The sequence below is a fragment of the Rhinolophus sinicus genome, chromosome 9, assembly GCF_057876585.1.
Source record: "Rhinolophus sinicus isolate RSI-liver-muscle chromosome 9, RSI-T2T, whole genome shotgun sequence".
Classification (NCBI taxonomy): domain Eukaryota; kingdom Metazoa; phylum Chordata; class Mammalia; order Chiroptera; family Rhinolophidae; genus Rhinolophus; species Rhinolophus sinicus.
The window spans coordinates 18,691,884-18,709,595 of NC_142509.1; the positions used below are offsets into that span (position 1 = coordinate 18,691,884).

Genomic DNA, 17,712 nt, shown 5'->3' on the forward strand with positions numbered 1-17,712 from the left:
GACCGGGCAAGACCCACAAGGGCTGCTGCTGGGGGGCTGGAGGGGATGGTCTTTGAAGCTTTACTTGACATGCCTGTGGCATCTGACTGACAACCCCTCCTCCAGCAAGGCTTGCTCCTTAGTAGTTCTTTGTTATAGGAATTATATAGGGTCTGTCACCTCTTGGTGATATGATTATTAAACAAAGCTTGTTAGAAAATCCCTACTTGATGCCAGGTTAATGGATGTGTTGGATTTTCTTCTTCCATTACTTGAACAATCTGTTCAATGAGTGATGTTCTAAGGGCGATAATCGATCCCTTTTCCTCGACAGTTTTCACTGTAACTCATCCTATACGGAACGCCTGCGAGAGCTCTTTGTGGTATTTGATGTCTTTAGGCTGCTTTTCTGATTTTTGTGGTATTTTCTGGCCAGTTATTCGCTTTGCATATGCTGCCTTCTCTACCTTTTTGCTACATTAAAAACTGGCCGTGCCAATCAATGCCGAGATACTTTCATAAATGCACAAAAAAAACTGTCGTCACCCTTCCCCCCCTCGCCTCCCTGTTACTAAACTGCGTACGAAGCCAGTATAGGAGCCACAGATGTTGGCCACTAAGATTCTCTGAATTACCTTTTACTATTAGATTGCTTTTGCCAAATGTGGAACCACTGGGGCTTCCGGGTTCAGAGGTCAGAGCACCAGACTTAGTCAAGGGCCAGGACCACTCATGTCATGTTCAAACAGAGCTAATGAGCCACAAAGGTTACCTGAACAAAGTATGGTGTAGTGCCTATGTCACAAGATAAGTGACACACAGTCTGTGCGTTTGCAGAGTTTTTTTAGGGCTTAACCAGCCAACGACTGGGAACAGCAACTTAAACTCTTATCAATAACTGTTACTTTAAAGCATTGGCATTTTCCCAGGGTGTCAAAATTTAACCTGCTGCCAAAGCAAACAACATTAAATTCCAAAATGAACACATAATCAAAAAGAAAAATAAAACAAACCCATATTTATTTATTTTAACATTTCCCCTGACCTCAAGAGGAAGATGTCAAAAGAAACCTAGAACATATATATAAGCACGCACCCCACCAAACCCAAATTACCTAAAAGGAAAAAATAAGGGCAAAGTTCTGTTCAACAGATAAATTTATCTTCGCTTCTGGAAGATGTTTCCACGTCCCATTCCACGTCCTCTTCCTCTTGCGGCCACTGAAAGGTGGGAAAGAGAAAGGACAAGGCCAGGTCAGTGTGGTGAGTACTCATGCCACAGCAGCTGGAGCCTGGGGACATCAAAGTGGGAAGGGGCCTGAAAGGCCACCTGACCCCACACCACGCCCACCCCATCATATTTCACAGGAGAAATCTGGGTGAGGGTTTTTATTATCTTTGAGCAATTCTGCATGTATGAAATGTTTTGTAATAGCAAAACAAAAAACAAGAAAAACAGAAACTCACAAAAAACTAAAACCATTCTCCATACAAAGACTATGACAAGATTGCTGTTCTCTGTGACCCAAGGGCTCTCAGAGGGGATGAGTGGCTTTGAAGGACAGGTGAAAATATTCTGATGACTAACTGGAGCCTCACCCCTCTCTCCTCTTTCAGAGCCTAGAGCTGCCCTGAAGAGGGAGGGAATTCACCTGAAAACCCAGCCACATGCTTATAGGACCAGCGCAAGGGGTTGGGAGAGGCACAGATGGCTCAGGCAGAAGCCAGAGGGCCTGGGCAAACTCACTGCCAAGTGCCTTCTAGGGCACAGCCACTGGGTTTCACCTTTCGCTAGAGAAAATGATGCAGTTACGTAGTGGCAATGAGGACAGCCCTTCCCTGAGAAAGCAAAGTGAGTAGCAATTCCAGCAAGGAAGCTGGCATTTCTGAAATCATTCCTGCTCTAGGACAAGAGGTCCAGAGCTCCTGGTTCTACCTCCCCGTAAATGCCTCTTCTCTAGGAAGGGCAACGAGAGTCTGATCAGTTTTTGGGGAAGGTATTTTAAAGGATTACTCTATTGCACCTCTAAACTCAAAAGCTACCACACATATCAAAAATATGTACAGCAGTTAAAGATACTGGTGGAGAATCCAGTGACTTTCCTGCACTGTACATTTTTAGCAATGTCAAGACAGAGTCTAACTACTGCACTTGCTTTCTTAGCTAATCAACATGACAGAAATTTCCACGGACCCAAATCTAAAACTTTTGATTGGGCTAAGCCAGAAGAAAGGCCAGACTAAGTCAGTGGGAAAAGGCTAGTCTCACTTTTAGAATATGCTAAAGGAAGGATTTATTTTCAACTAGAAGAAGCTTTGAAGACAGAAGTCCAGCCCCTTTAATAGGTAAAGATGGCTTAAAACTGCTAACTTGTGGTCTGAATGGATCCCCACCACCAGCTTTTCCCTGGTTTACACTGAGTGTCAACACACATGTGCAGGCTCTCTGGGCACTGCTGCCCTGTTGCTTCAGAAGTCAAGCTAATCCATATGGCAGTGCCCTGCTCAGCAAACTAGGCAAGATCAAGTTTCTCCCAGGCCCTTGGACATAATTTGTGGGAACAAAGGGCCTCTTAGAGATGACACTTATCTACTCTTTAGCTTAAGACAGGATTCCCCATCATTTTTCAATGGAGCCACTGTGGATTTTGCATAAGCCTTAAGAATGCAACCAGGTGAGGCAAGACAGAGGGCAGAGCAAGGCCCATAGCCCCTTGCAGGTAAGGACCCCAAGACTGCAGTGGGTGTGGAGATGGCTGAGGTCAGGTCCACACCCATTCCCAGGCAATAACAGGACCCTTTCTTAAAAGATACGCAACAGACTCGTATGTTAAAACCAATGCATGAGGAACACCTACCTTGGGCCTTCAGAATAGCAGCTTTTCCCCGACCAGCTCCTGAGCCTTGGTTTTTATTTTTCATGCTCTTTAACATGGGTGCATTTTTCAGCATGTCAGGCAAAATCAGAAAGCGGATCTTGCTTCCACGGATGTATACCTGCTCCAGCTGTGCGACTCGGCCGTCTCTGTATGTGACTGTGATGTTGGACATCTGGAAGGGAATCACCAGCTCGTCAGTAAGGGCCAGCAGAGAACAGGGGCACAATGGGGGGCCTTGGCTGGTGGGAGAGAAGTCCTGAAACAGAGACTAACACCATGAAATAAAGGAGCCAGGCAAAGCCAGGGGAACGCGAGTACCTATACATGTACCCGGGACTGTGCTAACATGTTACAGACGCGGTCCTCACAGCACCTCCAGGGTGGGTATGCGCTTTCCCATTTTTACAGATTAAAAAAACTAAGGCATTTCTCCAAAGTCAAGCAGCCAGAATGCAGGGACTCCAGATTCGATCCAGCTGGCCTGGCTCCAGAGCTCGAACTGCTATACTGCCTCCCGCCAGCATGTGAAGCGTGCTCAGTGGTGATAAACTGTAACTGAAAGAGCTTTGAACTGCCTGTCCAAACTCTGTCCTCTCCAGACTGCAAAGGCACCATGAAGGTCACGAGCACGTACCAGCGGTGGTTCCTATTCTCCCAGGGCATGCTCTACCAGAGCCCCTCGGGCTTGGGTGAGCAGGACTGAGACGTTGAGGTGGCCGTGCCTGTGTGAGGGGCCCGGAACACGAGGGAGGTGTGAGGAGAGAGCTTGCAGAGAGACAGGACACTCAGGCAGGGACCTACAGGATACAAGGACCGGAGCAGAACTGGGATGAAGGACAGGGTCATCACTTCAGAGACGAAGGGGGTCACTCAAGTTCACGGACACAGGAAGAGTGGATAGGGTTAGGGCAGAACTTTGGAAAGATGCATGTGCCAGCATGGGTAAAGTGTGGGACAGAGAGGCAGGGAGCCGAGAGGGGAGCCCAGCTGGGAGACTGGCTTAGCAGGGGAAGGTGACGCAAACCTGCCAGGGCCAATCTCAACAGGTAGTACGTTTATCAGAAACAGTAGCTTATTTTATGAGTCTTCTGGAGGGAAGATGATTACAATTTATTCAGAATGGGTTAAGCCTACAGTGCAGACAGGTTTGCTGTTTCCCTGATTTCACTGGTCTGTTGTCATCTTACACTCACCTGCTCTTTTCTTCAAGTGCTAACTGACCACCCGCCTCTGCTTGGACATCCAGAGTACAAGACGACTAACAATACTCTGGGGCTGCCTCAGCTATATCTTGAGTTGGAATAGTTTCTGGAGCTTCAACCCACTACCCCTGCTCTTCGCTCAGGGGTGGCAAGGCTCGAGTTTTCCATAAATCTGCTCCAGGCCCCGCACTCCCAGTTTCTTAGCAAATTTCCAGTTTCTAAGTCCTTGACACCCTGCTCTTGCCTTGAAGACCATCATAACCTCTGGTGCTACAAATGAACACCAGCTACGGTTATGCTACCCGAGAGAGAAACGTGGGTCTGGCCGGGTCTCACAATACCAGATACCCCTGGAACAGGCCTGCGAACCTGTATTTGAGGCCTGGCCCTGCCATTTGTCAGGGGTGTAACCCTGGCTAAGTTTCCTGGCTCCCCTGAGCCTCAGTTCCCTCACCTACAAAGTAAGGAAAAATACAACTTAATAAAGCCAACTTGGCTGAACACTTACTACTGCTCCAGGCAGTATCACACAGCAACTAATTTTATGTCACACAATCCTACGAGATAAATACTATCACCATCCCCACTGGAGATAAAGCAGCACAGCCCATTAGAGGCAGATTTGTTCCCAGAGACCAATACCCACTCTGTTCTTCGGCTCAAGGTCACGGTGCCCCTGTGTAGCCTGGAGAACCCTAGCCTATCTGACTAAACCCACACACAGACCACCCCGTACTCCCTAGAATTACTAAGAAGCAAATTAAACAATACAAGTATGTTGGAATGCTGTCCTATTACCTACCACATCACAGAATCTCAGTAAATGGTGAAGCAAAATGACAGTTAAAATGTCTATTTTGGGGGCTGTGCTGCTGCGAAGTCCCTTCTCCTTCAGCACATGCTGGTACATGTCATTCCTCCCTCTGCCACAATCTCCCCAACCCACTCTGAGAATCCCTGACAGAGGTTGTTATGTAAGATCAACAAGACATAAACCACGTGTTTTCACAATGGCACAGAGTCCAGTATTATTTGACTCACACTCCAACCCTAAGAACCATGTCCACTGTTACTCTCGTGTTCGTCCTGCTGCACGAGCTGAGAAATGACTGTGCTGTGTACAAGCCCCACAGCCTCGCTGCCCACCCACTCACACAGCTGGTTAATAACTCTGAGCTGTTCCCATCGTTAGCCCAGGCAGTAACTTGAGGGAACGAGGTTTTAATCAAGGTCAGGCAGGAACACCCAATTTACTCAACTTTCCCAAATAACCACAATAAAACACAGATGGCACAAGCCAGGGCCCAACTTAAATGACATCTTATGGTTCTCCAGTCTGAATATTAAATGGAAAATTCCCGAAATAAACAAAGTTTTAAATTGCACGCCATTCTGAGTAGCGTGATGAAATCTCCTGACGTCTCACTGTCCCACCTGGGACACGAACCATCCCATCCAAGCCCACCACTACTTCTCACCTGGTAGTCACTTAGTAGCCATCTCGGTTACCAAATCAACTGTCGCAGTGTTCAAGTAACCCTTGTTTTACTTAATAATTGTCCCAAAGCCATTCACATAATTTTGTTATAGTGCTCGTTATAATTGTTTTATTAGTTATTGTTGCTAATCTCTTACTGTGCCTAATTTATAAATTAACCTTTATCATAGGTATGTACAGGAAAAAACATAGTATACATCGGGTTTGGTCCTATCCTTGGTTTCAAACACTGGCTGGGGGGGGGGTGTCTTGGAACAACCCCCCTTGGATAAGACGGGACTACTACAGTCACATTGTGGGGTTTCCTCCTACCTGGGGCCAAGGCAGAGATCTGTAAAGCAATGTCAGGGGGCCTCAGGATCGTCAAACACAGCCTCCCGTTGTGGGGTGCACAGCAAGCGCCTGCCCTACCATTGACAGTACAGCCTCCTTCTTTTCCTCTGATCCTTTTTACTCATTTCCCTGCCTGAAAGCTGACAGTCACAGCTGAGGGTCTGAAACATCCAGAGGCAACAGGATATCACAGGTTTCCTCTATGCCTCATCTGTAGGGACTATGGTTTAAGAGCACAGACTTGGGAGTCAGGAACCTGGGTTTAGATCTGCTCCTTCCACGTCTGGTCACCCTGGGCACCTGGAAGCATGTTGGTCTCAGAGAGGTCCTGCGATGACTGAAGGATCTATTGTATGTAAAATGCCTAGCACAGTGCCTGGCACAGAATCAACATGCAAAAAATGGAAACTTTTGATACTGTTAAGCACACAGCCTTTCGGAGACAGGTCTTAGTTTGACAAGTTAAACTAAGACTTAAAATACTTAACAGTGCCCAGATCTTGGTTTCTAAATTCTATTCCCAACCTAAAAGAAATCAAGGCTTCTTGAAGAAGTGGCTGATTCCAGAACTGGGTTAGGGAAGGAAAAGATGGGCCTGTCACAAACATCTTGAGCCAGACGGTAAGGATGTGCTCCCAAAATATGACCAGAGCATACTGAAAGGACACAGGAGTCAGCTTGAGGGGTATCCTACTGACCAAATCAGAATTCATTTGAACATCAAAATAATGATAGTCACAGGTTATAACACATTTAATAAAACAGAAACCCACAGCCCATATGGATAATGAATGAATAAATGGGGAATAAAGGAAAGCTCTTCCATACAGTAAACCTAAACCTCCCGACAAAATTCTCGTTAGTTACAAAAGGCAAAAGAACATACAGTGAAAAGACCACACAATACCTGAACCAAATGATCAAGATTAACATCACCAATAAGGGGCAAACAGGCATTCTGGGCGTCTAGGTGTGACACCCTGAGGAGACAAAATCTCTTACACAGTACGGCTTCACGAGGAAACACTAGAGAAACCCCAATCAAGGGACATTCTAAAAAAATTACTGGCCTCTATTTTTCAAAAACATCAACGATGTGATTTATGGTCAAGATGGCGGAGTAAACACTGTGCTTACCTCCTCTCACAACCACATCAAAATGACAACTAAACTACAAACAACCATCACTGAGAATTGTCTGAAGTCACCTTGAGACTGGTGGGAGGGGCAGAGATATGGAACGTGCTGGTCCCACTCCTGTGTGTGACCATTAAAAATCAGGAGGGGGTCCAGCCCGGTGGCTCAGGCGGTTGGAGCTCCGTGCTCCTAACTCCAAAGGCTGCCAGTTCAACTCCCACATGGGCCAGTGGGCTCTCAACCAGAAGGTTGCCAGTTCAACTCCTCGAGTCTCGCAATGGATGGTGGGCTCTGCCCCCTGCAACTAAGATTGAACACGGCACCTTGAGCTGAGCTGCCTCCCGGATGGCTCACTTGGTTGGAGCACGTCCTCTCAACCACAAGGTTGCCAGTTCAACTCCCGCAAGGGGTGGTGGGCTGTGCCCCCTGCAACTAAGATTGAACACGGCACTTTGAGCTGAGCTGCCGCTGAGCTCACGGATGGCTCAGTTGGTTGGAGAGTGTCCTCTCAACCACAAGGTTGCCGGTTTGACTCCCACAAGGGATGGTGGGCTGCACCCCCTGCAACTAGAAAACTGCAACTGGACCTGAAGCTGAGCTGCGCCCTCCACAACTATGACTGAAAGGACAACAACTTGAAGCTGAACGGCACCCTCCACAACTAAGATTGAAAGGACAACAACTTGACTTGGAAAAAAGTCCTGGAAGTACACACTGTTTCCCTTCCCCAATAAAATCTTAAAAAAAAAAAAAAAAAAAAAAAAAAAATCAGGAGGGATACCTAGGCTGTGGAGGGGACGCTCCCCAGGCCAAGGTTCCAGTGCCAGGGAGAGAAGTCTCCATAACTTCTGGCTGTGAAAACCAGAGATTGTGGCTGAGTGAGATGAGGGCAGTTGCAGTCCTAGGCACTCCTTTTAAAGGACTTGCGCATGGCTTTACTGGCTGATGGACTCACTTGCTCTGAGTTCCAGAGCTGGGGCAGCAGCTCTAAAGGTGCCAAGGACATATGGGGGAGAACTGAGTTGTCTGGATTCAGGGTGAGGGCTGGAGGGGCAGCTTTCTCCCAGACAGAGGAGCTAGAGGAAGCCACTGTTTCTTTGTTGAGTCCACCAGGCTCCCAACATCAGAGGCAGGCAGCCACTATATTCGAGTCTCCATCAATCTGGCTAATACCATTTGTTGACCCTGCCCTGGTGATCGAGACCTCCACCCAACCCAACTTTCAGGCACACCCAAGTCACTTGCAGTGGCTTTTCCATACAAACTGCCTGTCTTGGCTCATGCTGCAGACTCTCCTAAAATCTCTCAAAGGTTCACAAAATCAAAACAAACAGCATCTGGCTTCAGCATGTCCTGTACCGCTTGAACAGACGTAAGCCCAGTACTGGCGACAACCAGCTGCGGTTCGTGGCTTGGCCTCGCTGTTCGTGGCTTGGCCTCTTGAGGCACCTCCAAGGCCAGCATGGGTGGGGCCATCTGTAAACTACATTGTGGCTCATGCCAGGTGGCCCCAGGCAAGGCACAGGCAAGGCTGAACTTGGACTGTGGTGGGGCCTGTCCTAGGAGACCCCAGGGGTGGCACACCCAGTGGACAGCTTCAGACAGAGCATCACCCGACTACCTCCAAGGACCACACACCCAAAGGACAGACTAGGCAGGCACCAGAGCCCTGCTAAAGGGAACCCTACTCTGTAGGGTCAGCCCCTGTGCAACAGCTCCTTCACTGTAGTCACAGCCAGTCCTCACAACCAATCAGTCCAAGAGTAAATACACTCACTGATGTGCAGAAAGCAACCAAAGCTCAACTACAACAGGAGAGCACACACAACCCACACAAGGGACATACCTAGAGTACCCAGCTCTGGTGACCAAGAAGACTGTGCCACTGAGCCCCACAGCATGCCTACTATATAAGGCCATTCTAAGACTGGGTGACAGAGCACCCCTACCTAGAAACAAACACAGGAGGCAGCCAAAATGGGGAGACAAAGGAACATATCCCAAATAAAAAAATAAAACAAAGCTCCAGAAAAAGAACTAAACAAAATGGAGACAAGTAATCGACCAGACACAGAGTTCCAAGCACTCATTATAAGGGTGCTCAGTGATCTCAGGGAGAACTTCAACAAAGAGATAGGAAACATAAAAACTGAGATAGAAAATATAAAAAAGAACTAAAGAAATAAAGAATACAGTAACTGAAACGAAGACTACTTTAGAGGAGGGGTGTCCAAACTGCGGCCCGCGGGCCAGGGGCCCATGATCCATTGTTAATTGGAACGCAGCAAATTCCAAAAATATATTTACTTTACTTAAATAAACCAGGTGTGGCCAGCCTGGTGGCTCAGGTGGTTAGAGCTCCATGCTCCTAACTCCAAAGGCTGTCGGTTCGATTCCCACATGGGCCAGTGGGCTCTCAACACAAGGTTGCCGGTTCAACTCCTCGAGTTCCGCAAGGGCCTACAACTAAGATTGAACACGGCACCTTGAGCTGAGCTGCCACTGAGCTCCCAGATGGCTCAGCTGGTTGGAGCGCATCCTCTCAACCACAAGGTTGCCAGTTCGATTCCTCGACTCCCGCAAGGGATGGTGGGCTGCTCCCCCTTCAACTAACAAGAGCAACTGGACCTGGAGCTGAGCTGCACCCTCCACAACTAAGATTGAAAGGACAACAACTTGACTTGGAAAAAAGGCCTGGAAGTATACACTGTTCCCCAATAAAGTCCTGTTCCCCTTCCCCAATAAAATCTTTAAAAAAAAAAAAAAAAAAAAAAAGAAAGAAACCAGCTGAGGCAATACGTACTTCACCTCGAGTGAGTGGCCCGGCTGTTTGTGTATTTTACCACATATGGCCCTTGGTGAAAAACGTTGAAAAAAGTTAGAACACCCCTGCTTTAGAGGAAATCAACAGTAGATTAGATGAAGCAGATCGAATTGGCAACTTAGAAGATAAGGTAGCAGAGAACACCCAATCAGAATAGCACAATGAAAAAGAATTTTTTAAAAATGAGGATAGTGTAAGGGGCTTCTGTAACAACATCAAGCACACTAACTTGCATCATAGAGGTACCAGAAGGAGGAGAGAGAAAACAAGGAATTGGAAACTTATTTCAAGAAATAATGATGGAAAACTTCCTTAACCTGACAAAGGAAATAAATATACCCGTCCAGGAAGCACAGATTCCCAAACAAGATGAACCCAAAAAGGCCCACACCAAGACACATCATAATAAAAATGCTAAAGGTTAAAGACAAAGAAAGACTCTTAAAAGCAGCAAGAGAAAAGCAGTTAGTTACCTACAAAAAAGCTTCCATAAAACTGTCAGCTGCTTTCTCAACAGAAACTTTGCAGGCCAGATGGGATTAGCACGAAATATTCAAAGTGATAAAAAGCAAGGACTAGGCCAGCCAGTTGGCTCAGGTGGTTGGAGCACCGTGCTCCTAATGCCGAGGTTGCCAGTTTAATTCCCACATGGGCCAGGGAGCTGCACCCTCTACAGCTAAGATTGTGAACAACAGCTCTTCCTGGAGCTGAAAGGTTGGTGTGAGCTGGTTGGTGTGAGCTGCCGTGGGCTGCTGTGTGCTGCCAGGAGTGGCCAGTGTCCAGCGTGAATGGCCAGCAGCCAGTGTGAGCTGCCGTGGGCTGCTGTGTGCTACCATGTGCTGCCAGGAGCGGCCGGTGGCCAGCATGAGTGGCCAGCAGCCAGCATGAGCTGCTGTGTGCAGCTGTGGGCTACCGTGTGCTGTCACGAGTGGCCGGCAGTCAGTTAGTGGCCGGCAGCCATTGTGAGCGGCTGGCAGCTGGCAAGAGCTGCTGTGAGTGGCCGACCGACGGCCAGTGACCGACCGCCTCAGCCGCCGGTAGGAGCGCAAGGCTCATAACACCAGCATGGGCCAGGGAGCTGTGTCCTACACAACTAGACTGAGAAACAATGGCTTGAACTGGAGTGCGGGGGGGGGGGGGGGGGGGGAGGCGGGAGAAGGGGGAGAGGAAGCAAGGACCTACAACCAAGATTACTTTATCCAGCAAAGCTATCACTTAGAATCTAAGGACAGTACATATAGTTTCCCATACAAGAAAAAGCAAAAGCAGTTCACTGCCACCAAACCATTATTACAAGGAATCTTACAGGGATTTATTTAAGATGGAAAAAAAAAGCATAAACAATATGAATAATAAAATGGCAATAACTACATATCTATCAATAATTACTTTCAATGTAAATCGATTAAATGCTCCAATCAAAAGATAGGGTGGCTGAATGGATAAGAAAACAAGACTCTTACACATGCTGCCGACAAGAGACTCACTTTAGATCAAAAGACACACACAGACTGAACATAAAGGAATGGAAAAAGATATCATCAAAACGAAAACACACAAACAAAAAAAAGCTGGGTGGCAATACTTATACCAGACAAAATAGGCTTTAAAACAAACTTATACCAGACAAAATAAACTTTAAAACTAAAGTTATAACAAGAGACAAAAAAGGACCCAGTAATCCCTCTTCTGGGTATTTAGCCAAAGAAACTCAAAATGCTACTTCGAAGGGACGTATGTAAACAATGCAGCATTGTTTACAATGGCCAAGATGTGGAGGCAGCCTGGGTGTTTGTCTATGGATGAATGGATAAAGAGGTGGTACATATGTACAATGGACTATTACTTGGCCATGGAAGGGAACGGGTTCTTGCCATCTGCAGTGGCACGGATGGACCTGGAGGGTATTGTGCCGAGTGGACTTATGTCACACAGAAAAAGACAGATGCTATGTAATTTCACTTATATGGGAAATCTAAAGAACAAAACAAACAAACAAAATAAACTTATAGGGAACATTTTGATGGCTGCCAGATGGGAGAGCGTTTGGGGGGCCATGTGAAAAACTGGAGGGGATTAAGAAGTACAAATTAAGGGGGGTCCGGTTAGCTCAACTGGTTAGAGCATGGTGCTGATGACACTAGGGTTGCCAGTTCGATCCCCACCTGGGCCACTGTAAGCTGCACCCTCCCTGGGGAAAAAAAACAACTACAAATTGTTACACCATAGTCATGGGAATGTAGGGTACAGCATAAGGAATATAGTCAGTAATATTGTAATAACTATGTATGGTGTCAGATGGGTACTGGGTTTATCAGAATGATAGATGGGAGGGGAATGGGGGCAGGTGAAAAATGTGAAGGGATTAAAAAGTACAAATTGGTAGTTACAAAATAGTCATGGAGATGTAAAGCATGGGGAATATAGTCAATAATATGGTAGTAACTATGAATAGTACCAGGTGGGTCCTAGACAAGTCAAGAGGATCACTTCTTAAATTAATGTCTAACCACTATGCTGTACACCTGAAATTAATATAAAATAATACTGAATGTCAACTGTCATTGAAAAATTTAAAAAGGGGGGGAAGGTGAAGGGGAATAAGAGGTTCAAATTTCCAGGTATAAAACAAGTAAGTCATGGGGGTGTATGTACAGCGTAGGGAATATAGTCAATAATATTGTGATAGCCTGGTACAGTGTCAGATGGTTGCTGGACTTATCATGGTGATCACATCTTTAGGTGTATAAATGTTGTACACCTGAAACTAATATACTATTGTATGTTATATTTTAATAAAAATTTTAAATAAAAACTCAAAAACCAAAACAAAAAACATCAATGATATGAAAAGCAAAAGTGGAGGAACCAACCAAAACCAAAGAAGCGTAAAGTAAGCTGACAACTAAGTGAAGTAAGTGACACAGAGATGGAAACACTGTCATAAAGGACATTACTGGGACACTTGCAGTCCAGGAATATGGACTGCAGGCTAAAGTACTGATTCGATGTTGAAGTTCCTGAATGATGGTGCTATGGACACAATAAGAGAATACATTTGTTATTAAGAAATATACACAAAAGTATTATTCAATGAAGGAGTATGATGAATGCAATCCACTCTCAAATAGTTCAGAAAAAATATAGTTTAAAAATTAGTTTGCTCGGACTGAGTCATGTGTCAGTCAAAGATGGCGGTGCCCCGGCAGGTTGTGTCAAGTGTGGCAGTGAGCCTGAGAGGCCGAGGAAGACCAGAGGAAGCACCAACTGCTGGGCGGAGAGCACGAAGCTCAAGACTGAAAATTGTGAACCAGATGATACTGTCAAGGAAAACCGAATTTTTGTTATCATAACCAGAAAAATTAACCAGTTTCCAGAAATGAAAAGGGATTTACTTGAACATGGGTCAACATATATTGGACTTAATGCTACTCTCTGTGGTTTAATAGCTCATCTTAAATATGACACAAGCTCACATAGCTGCGGGTTTACCAATGGCAGGGATCCTATTTTTGACAGCAAACATACGAGTATCTTACAAAGGTTTTGCATCACTGAATAAAGGTGATTTGAATCGTGAAACCTATACCATAACACGAGGTGGATTAGTTGGTCTTGTTTTTGGTGGTCTGTACAGTTTTCTTGGCTATACCTGTGAATGGTGGCCTAGCAGCAAGGTATGCCTCAGCCCTGCTACCAGAGAAAGGAAACATCTTAACCAGTAAGATCAGAACTAAGCCTGTCTTTAGAAAGATATTTCCCATTTTGCTCCAGACTGGGTTTGCAGCATACCTTGGTTGACAATATAAACTACTTATAAAGGTTCTTCAGTTCTCTGAATCTGGCACAGGAATTCAGTGATAGTTCCAACAGTCCAGTCAGTGATTGGGGGGTCATACCAAAGCCCCCAGGAGCCAGGCCCCCACCATCTGACAAGCATCTGGCACATTTAGTCAATGTGCCAAGTTTAGGTCGATCCAGTGAAGCCTCGCATCTTGGCATGGGCAGTGTTATGGCCTGAACTGTGCCCCACTCTCAAGTTCTTATGTTGCAGTCTTAACACCCCCAGTACCTCAGAACGTGACTATTTAGAGACTGGATCTTTAGAGGTAAGCGGGCCCTAATCCAATTACTTGTCTCCTTCCTTATAAGAGATTTGGAGACAGGCACACAGAGTGAAGACCATGTAAAGACACAGGAAGAAGCCAGCCACCCGTAAGTCTTCCTTCATGGACCTCAGAAGAACCTCTGTGACACCTTGAGCTCCGCCTTCCAGCCTCTAGAACCCTGAAAAAACAATTTTCTGTTGTTTAAGCCACCAAGCGTGGAACTTTGTTATGGCCGCCCCAGCAGATTAACACAGGCAGGAGGCCCGCCCCCACCATTTCACAAGCATCTGCTTATTTATTATGCACTACGGTACTGAGGCTGAGGTACTAGTTTCATCCCTAATTTAGAAGGAGGGAACAGAGAGGGTGAGGGCAGTCCAAAGTTTGCTCCAAGTCACACCAAGTAGCAAGCTACAACCTGATTCCAGATCCGTCTATCACCAGGGTCTGTGTGCTTTATCCCACACTGGCTGCATCTGAAAGACCACTAAGGCCATCCGGTGAGACACTCTCACATTATAGACGGGCAGTCTGAGGACCTGAAGCTCAGTAAGTTGTCCAAATAGTGGAATAAACACATCAGGACTCCCTACCTCTAGCCTTGCATTCTACTCACCAAACTAAAGTACCTTAAAATGGACGAGGATGCCTTAAGCCCGAAGACTAGATCTATGACAGTGGCACCCCACAACAGCAAAGGAAGCCAGGAGCCACAGGACCTTTAGAGAGCCCACACCACCCATCTCTGTGGCATCACCACCATGGGAGAGAAATCGGCAGCCACCAGATGCCAATCTCCCTGAATGCCAGGGTACTGCCCCAGCTGGTCAACCTGGCAGGAAGATGATGCTGAAAGCTACAGAGATACCACAAATAAATGAATGACCCTAGGAAGCAAGGAATAGTTAGGACACCTGATCCACAGTGTGCCCTTGGGTTAAGTCACTTTATCTCTTTGACCTCCAGTTTTCTCACCTGAGCTAGGTGTTGCACACACATCATTCATCTGATCTTTAGAATAGCCCTGGGGTGTAGGTGTTATCTCTGCGGCAGTCTTTGTGGCTCTGCTGAGATTTCCCTTCAAGGGACAACAGGCTGAGAGGAATGCAAGGAGCTGACAACCTCCAGCTGCCACCTTTGGTATCCACTACAGCATACATACACCCTGAGGCCACTCTCTCTGCAGGCTGCCAGCCAATGACTGGCCACAGCAGGGTTACTAGAGCCAGGCCATTTCTGCCCCATGCTACACTCCTCAGTTTTGGCATCTACATCACAGAGGACCCAAAGTAACACTATTCCCATTTTACAGATGAGGAAACTGAGATGATTAACATGGCTATGGTCATATAGTTAGGATTCAAACCAACATGATTCCAAAGCCCCAGCTCTTAACTGATGGTTTAAAGAACAAAGGAGAAAGTGTGCGGATACATTTTGTAATGTTATACAGATTCTTGTGATTATTAAAAGCAAAGTAGTGCCACGGGAAGAACAGCATATCAGGAAGCTGCTCCAACATTTATTAGCAGGGTGACATTCACTAGATGAGTCCTTTAACCTTATTATCCCTATTTTATGGATGACATCACTCCCACCAAACCCACTTACCTCAAGAGGTAGTTGCTATAATCAAATGAAACTCTTCCCCTCAAGAAAATTGGCAAAAAAACACATTATGTGAGTGGAAGATTTTGCTAACTGCAAAGCATTATGCAAATATGTGGGGGCAAATGGATAATGGTCTGAATCTGAAGGATTCCAACAAAGGGAGCAGTGCCACTTCTCTTAAACAGTCCCCCAAATATGGGACAAAGGACAAAGTTAAATATTCCGAACTTCTGAATGGCTTATTCATGCCCATATCCCCACACCTATACCAGTCTCTGGCACACATTAGGCACTCAGTAAGGAACTATTCAATGAGAACTTCAAACAGACCTCCAGCCACCATCTTTCTGTCCCGCAAGACAGAGACACAAGCTTTCTCCAGTCTCAAGTACAAAGCAGGATACCTGGCAGTTCATGTTGTCTTCCGCCTCAATGAGCTTCCCACGGTACACCTCACCAGTGTTTGTCTCACACGTCACAATGTGACCCTCCGCCTCATGCAGAACTTTAATCGGCACACCAATAGACATCTTGGTAGGAGGAGAGTTCTACAGTGGGAGAGACAACAGTTAGTTCATCTTTCAGGGCCTGCGAGGGCATGTGGCACATAGCATGCCTCCCTTAAGGCTTGACACTCCATAAAACTTAGCAAAGATGTTTAAGCTGCATTTTCTACAAAAAAAGCTTAACACCTAGCTTGAGGTATCTATCTGAAAAAATACATGCAAGATGTGGGGTGGGGAGGAATGGAAGCCTGGGTAGAGGGAAATCTAATGGGAATGAAAAGTACCTTCCATTTCCCTCCCTACTATATGTCCCTTTATCTTCACCAAATAACCATCAATCAATTCTGTGTGTTTGGGGGCAAGGGGGTTGGCATGCATTACCTTACAATGTATTTGTCAACCCAGAGCTGTAGGTGACACCATTTTGAGAACCCATGACATAAACCCGAGCTGTCCAATACAGCAATCACTGTCCACACGTAGCCATTTAAACTTAATTAAAATGAAATAAAATTAAAAACTCAGTCCCTCAGTCATATTAGCAACATTTCAAGTGCTCGATGGCCACATGTGGCTAGTGTTGGGCATACATATATACAGTATTACTAAGCACTGCTGATATAGACCAAAGGATCCAGGCAAATCTGGAAGAGGATGTGTATTTAATTTAACCCATTCTATGCCCTTTGACCCTCCACTTCACCATCAAGGCTAAAGAGAAAATATCAAAGTGTTCACGAAGTGACAAGGTGCTAGAAGCAGGAAATGCTTTTATTGGAAGAGAAACAATCAGGGCAAGCACCTGGCTTGACCTAATTAAAAGAGACAAGTGAAGGGTTTTTTAACTCCAAAATGAACAACGACTAAAGGCTGGAAGGCACCATGTGTGTTCAAGAAAGGAAAAGGAACACGAGATTGGGAAAAACAGGCTGGCTCCCTTGGAGAGGAGCCTCAGGAGTGTGGATTTTAGGCTGGAAACAGCGAGGAACCACTGCAAGATCATATGTAAGGAATAATCCAACAAAAAGGTAGCAGCACTTATAAAATGGATCAAACACAGTTAAGAAGCAGGGGAACGTGATAAAACTTCTGTAACTGTGGAAAGCACAGGGCACCAGCGCCTGAACGGGGGCTGGAGGCAATCAGCCAGAAATGATTTCAGACTATTGCCTGCACACTTCGAAAGACAGACCTGGAGAGGTATAGGAAGTGAAGAGCATGTAGTTTGGGGAAAAGCTAATAAACTCACTTCCAGGCGCTAGTGAGGCGACGCTGATGGTTGGGCGGCCCAGGCTTCCCGCTCTTCTCCCTCCCCGCGCCACGCAGAGCTCCATGGCTGTGCGTCCTCCAGCCCCCGGCCCCTCATGGGAGCCTCGGCCTACCCTCGCCTGCCCCTGGCCTTTCCTTACCGGTTCCGGTCTCCTCTTCCTTTCCCGCGCAGCTGCGGTGTCTCAGGCGACTCCGACGGCGTGAGGCGAGCGAATGGCGGATTCCGCTCTCCCAGAATACCGTGCGTTCCCAAAATGCCGCGCGCAGAACCCGACCCCTTCCTTTTCCTAGTGGTGAGAGCGATCTCGCCTCCGCCTCCTCCTCACCCCGCCGGCTAGGAAACGTGGGCTCTGGTACGATCGTTC

The 17,712-nt window shown here is 46.4% G+C and overlaps 1 protein-coding gene and 1 pseudogene across 1 annotated transcript; one reads left to right on the forward strand and one right to left on the reverse strand.

The window, feature by feature from the left end:
* Nucleotides 1-982: 982 nt before the first annotated feature.
* SNRPD3 (small nuclear ribonucleoprotein D3 polypeptide) lies at nucleotides 983-17,657 on the reverse strand. The gene is made up of 4 exons (XM_019710343.3): nucleotides 17,488-17,657; nucleotides 15,977-16,120; nucleotides 2,838-3,030; nucleotides 983-1,200 (listed from the first exon to the last, which is right to left on the reverse strand). Exons 2-4 carry the CDS (start codon nucleotides 16,100-16,102, stop codon nucleotides 1,139-1,141), a joined length of 381 nt encoding a protein of 126 aa, XP_019565902.1. The 5' UTR covers nucleotides 16,103-16,120; nucleotides 17,488-17,657; the 3' UTR covers nucleotides 983-1,138.
* Nucleotides 13,141-14,027, forward strand: LOC109433825 (transmembrane protein 126A pseudogene; annotated as a pseudogene).
* Nucleotides 17,658-17,712: the final 55 nt, after the last annotated feature.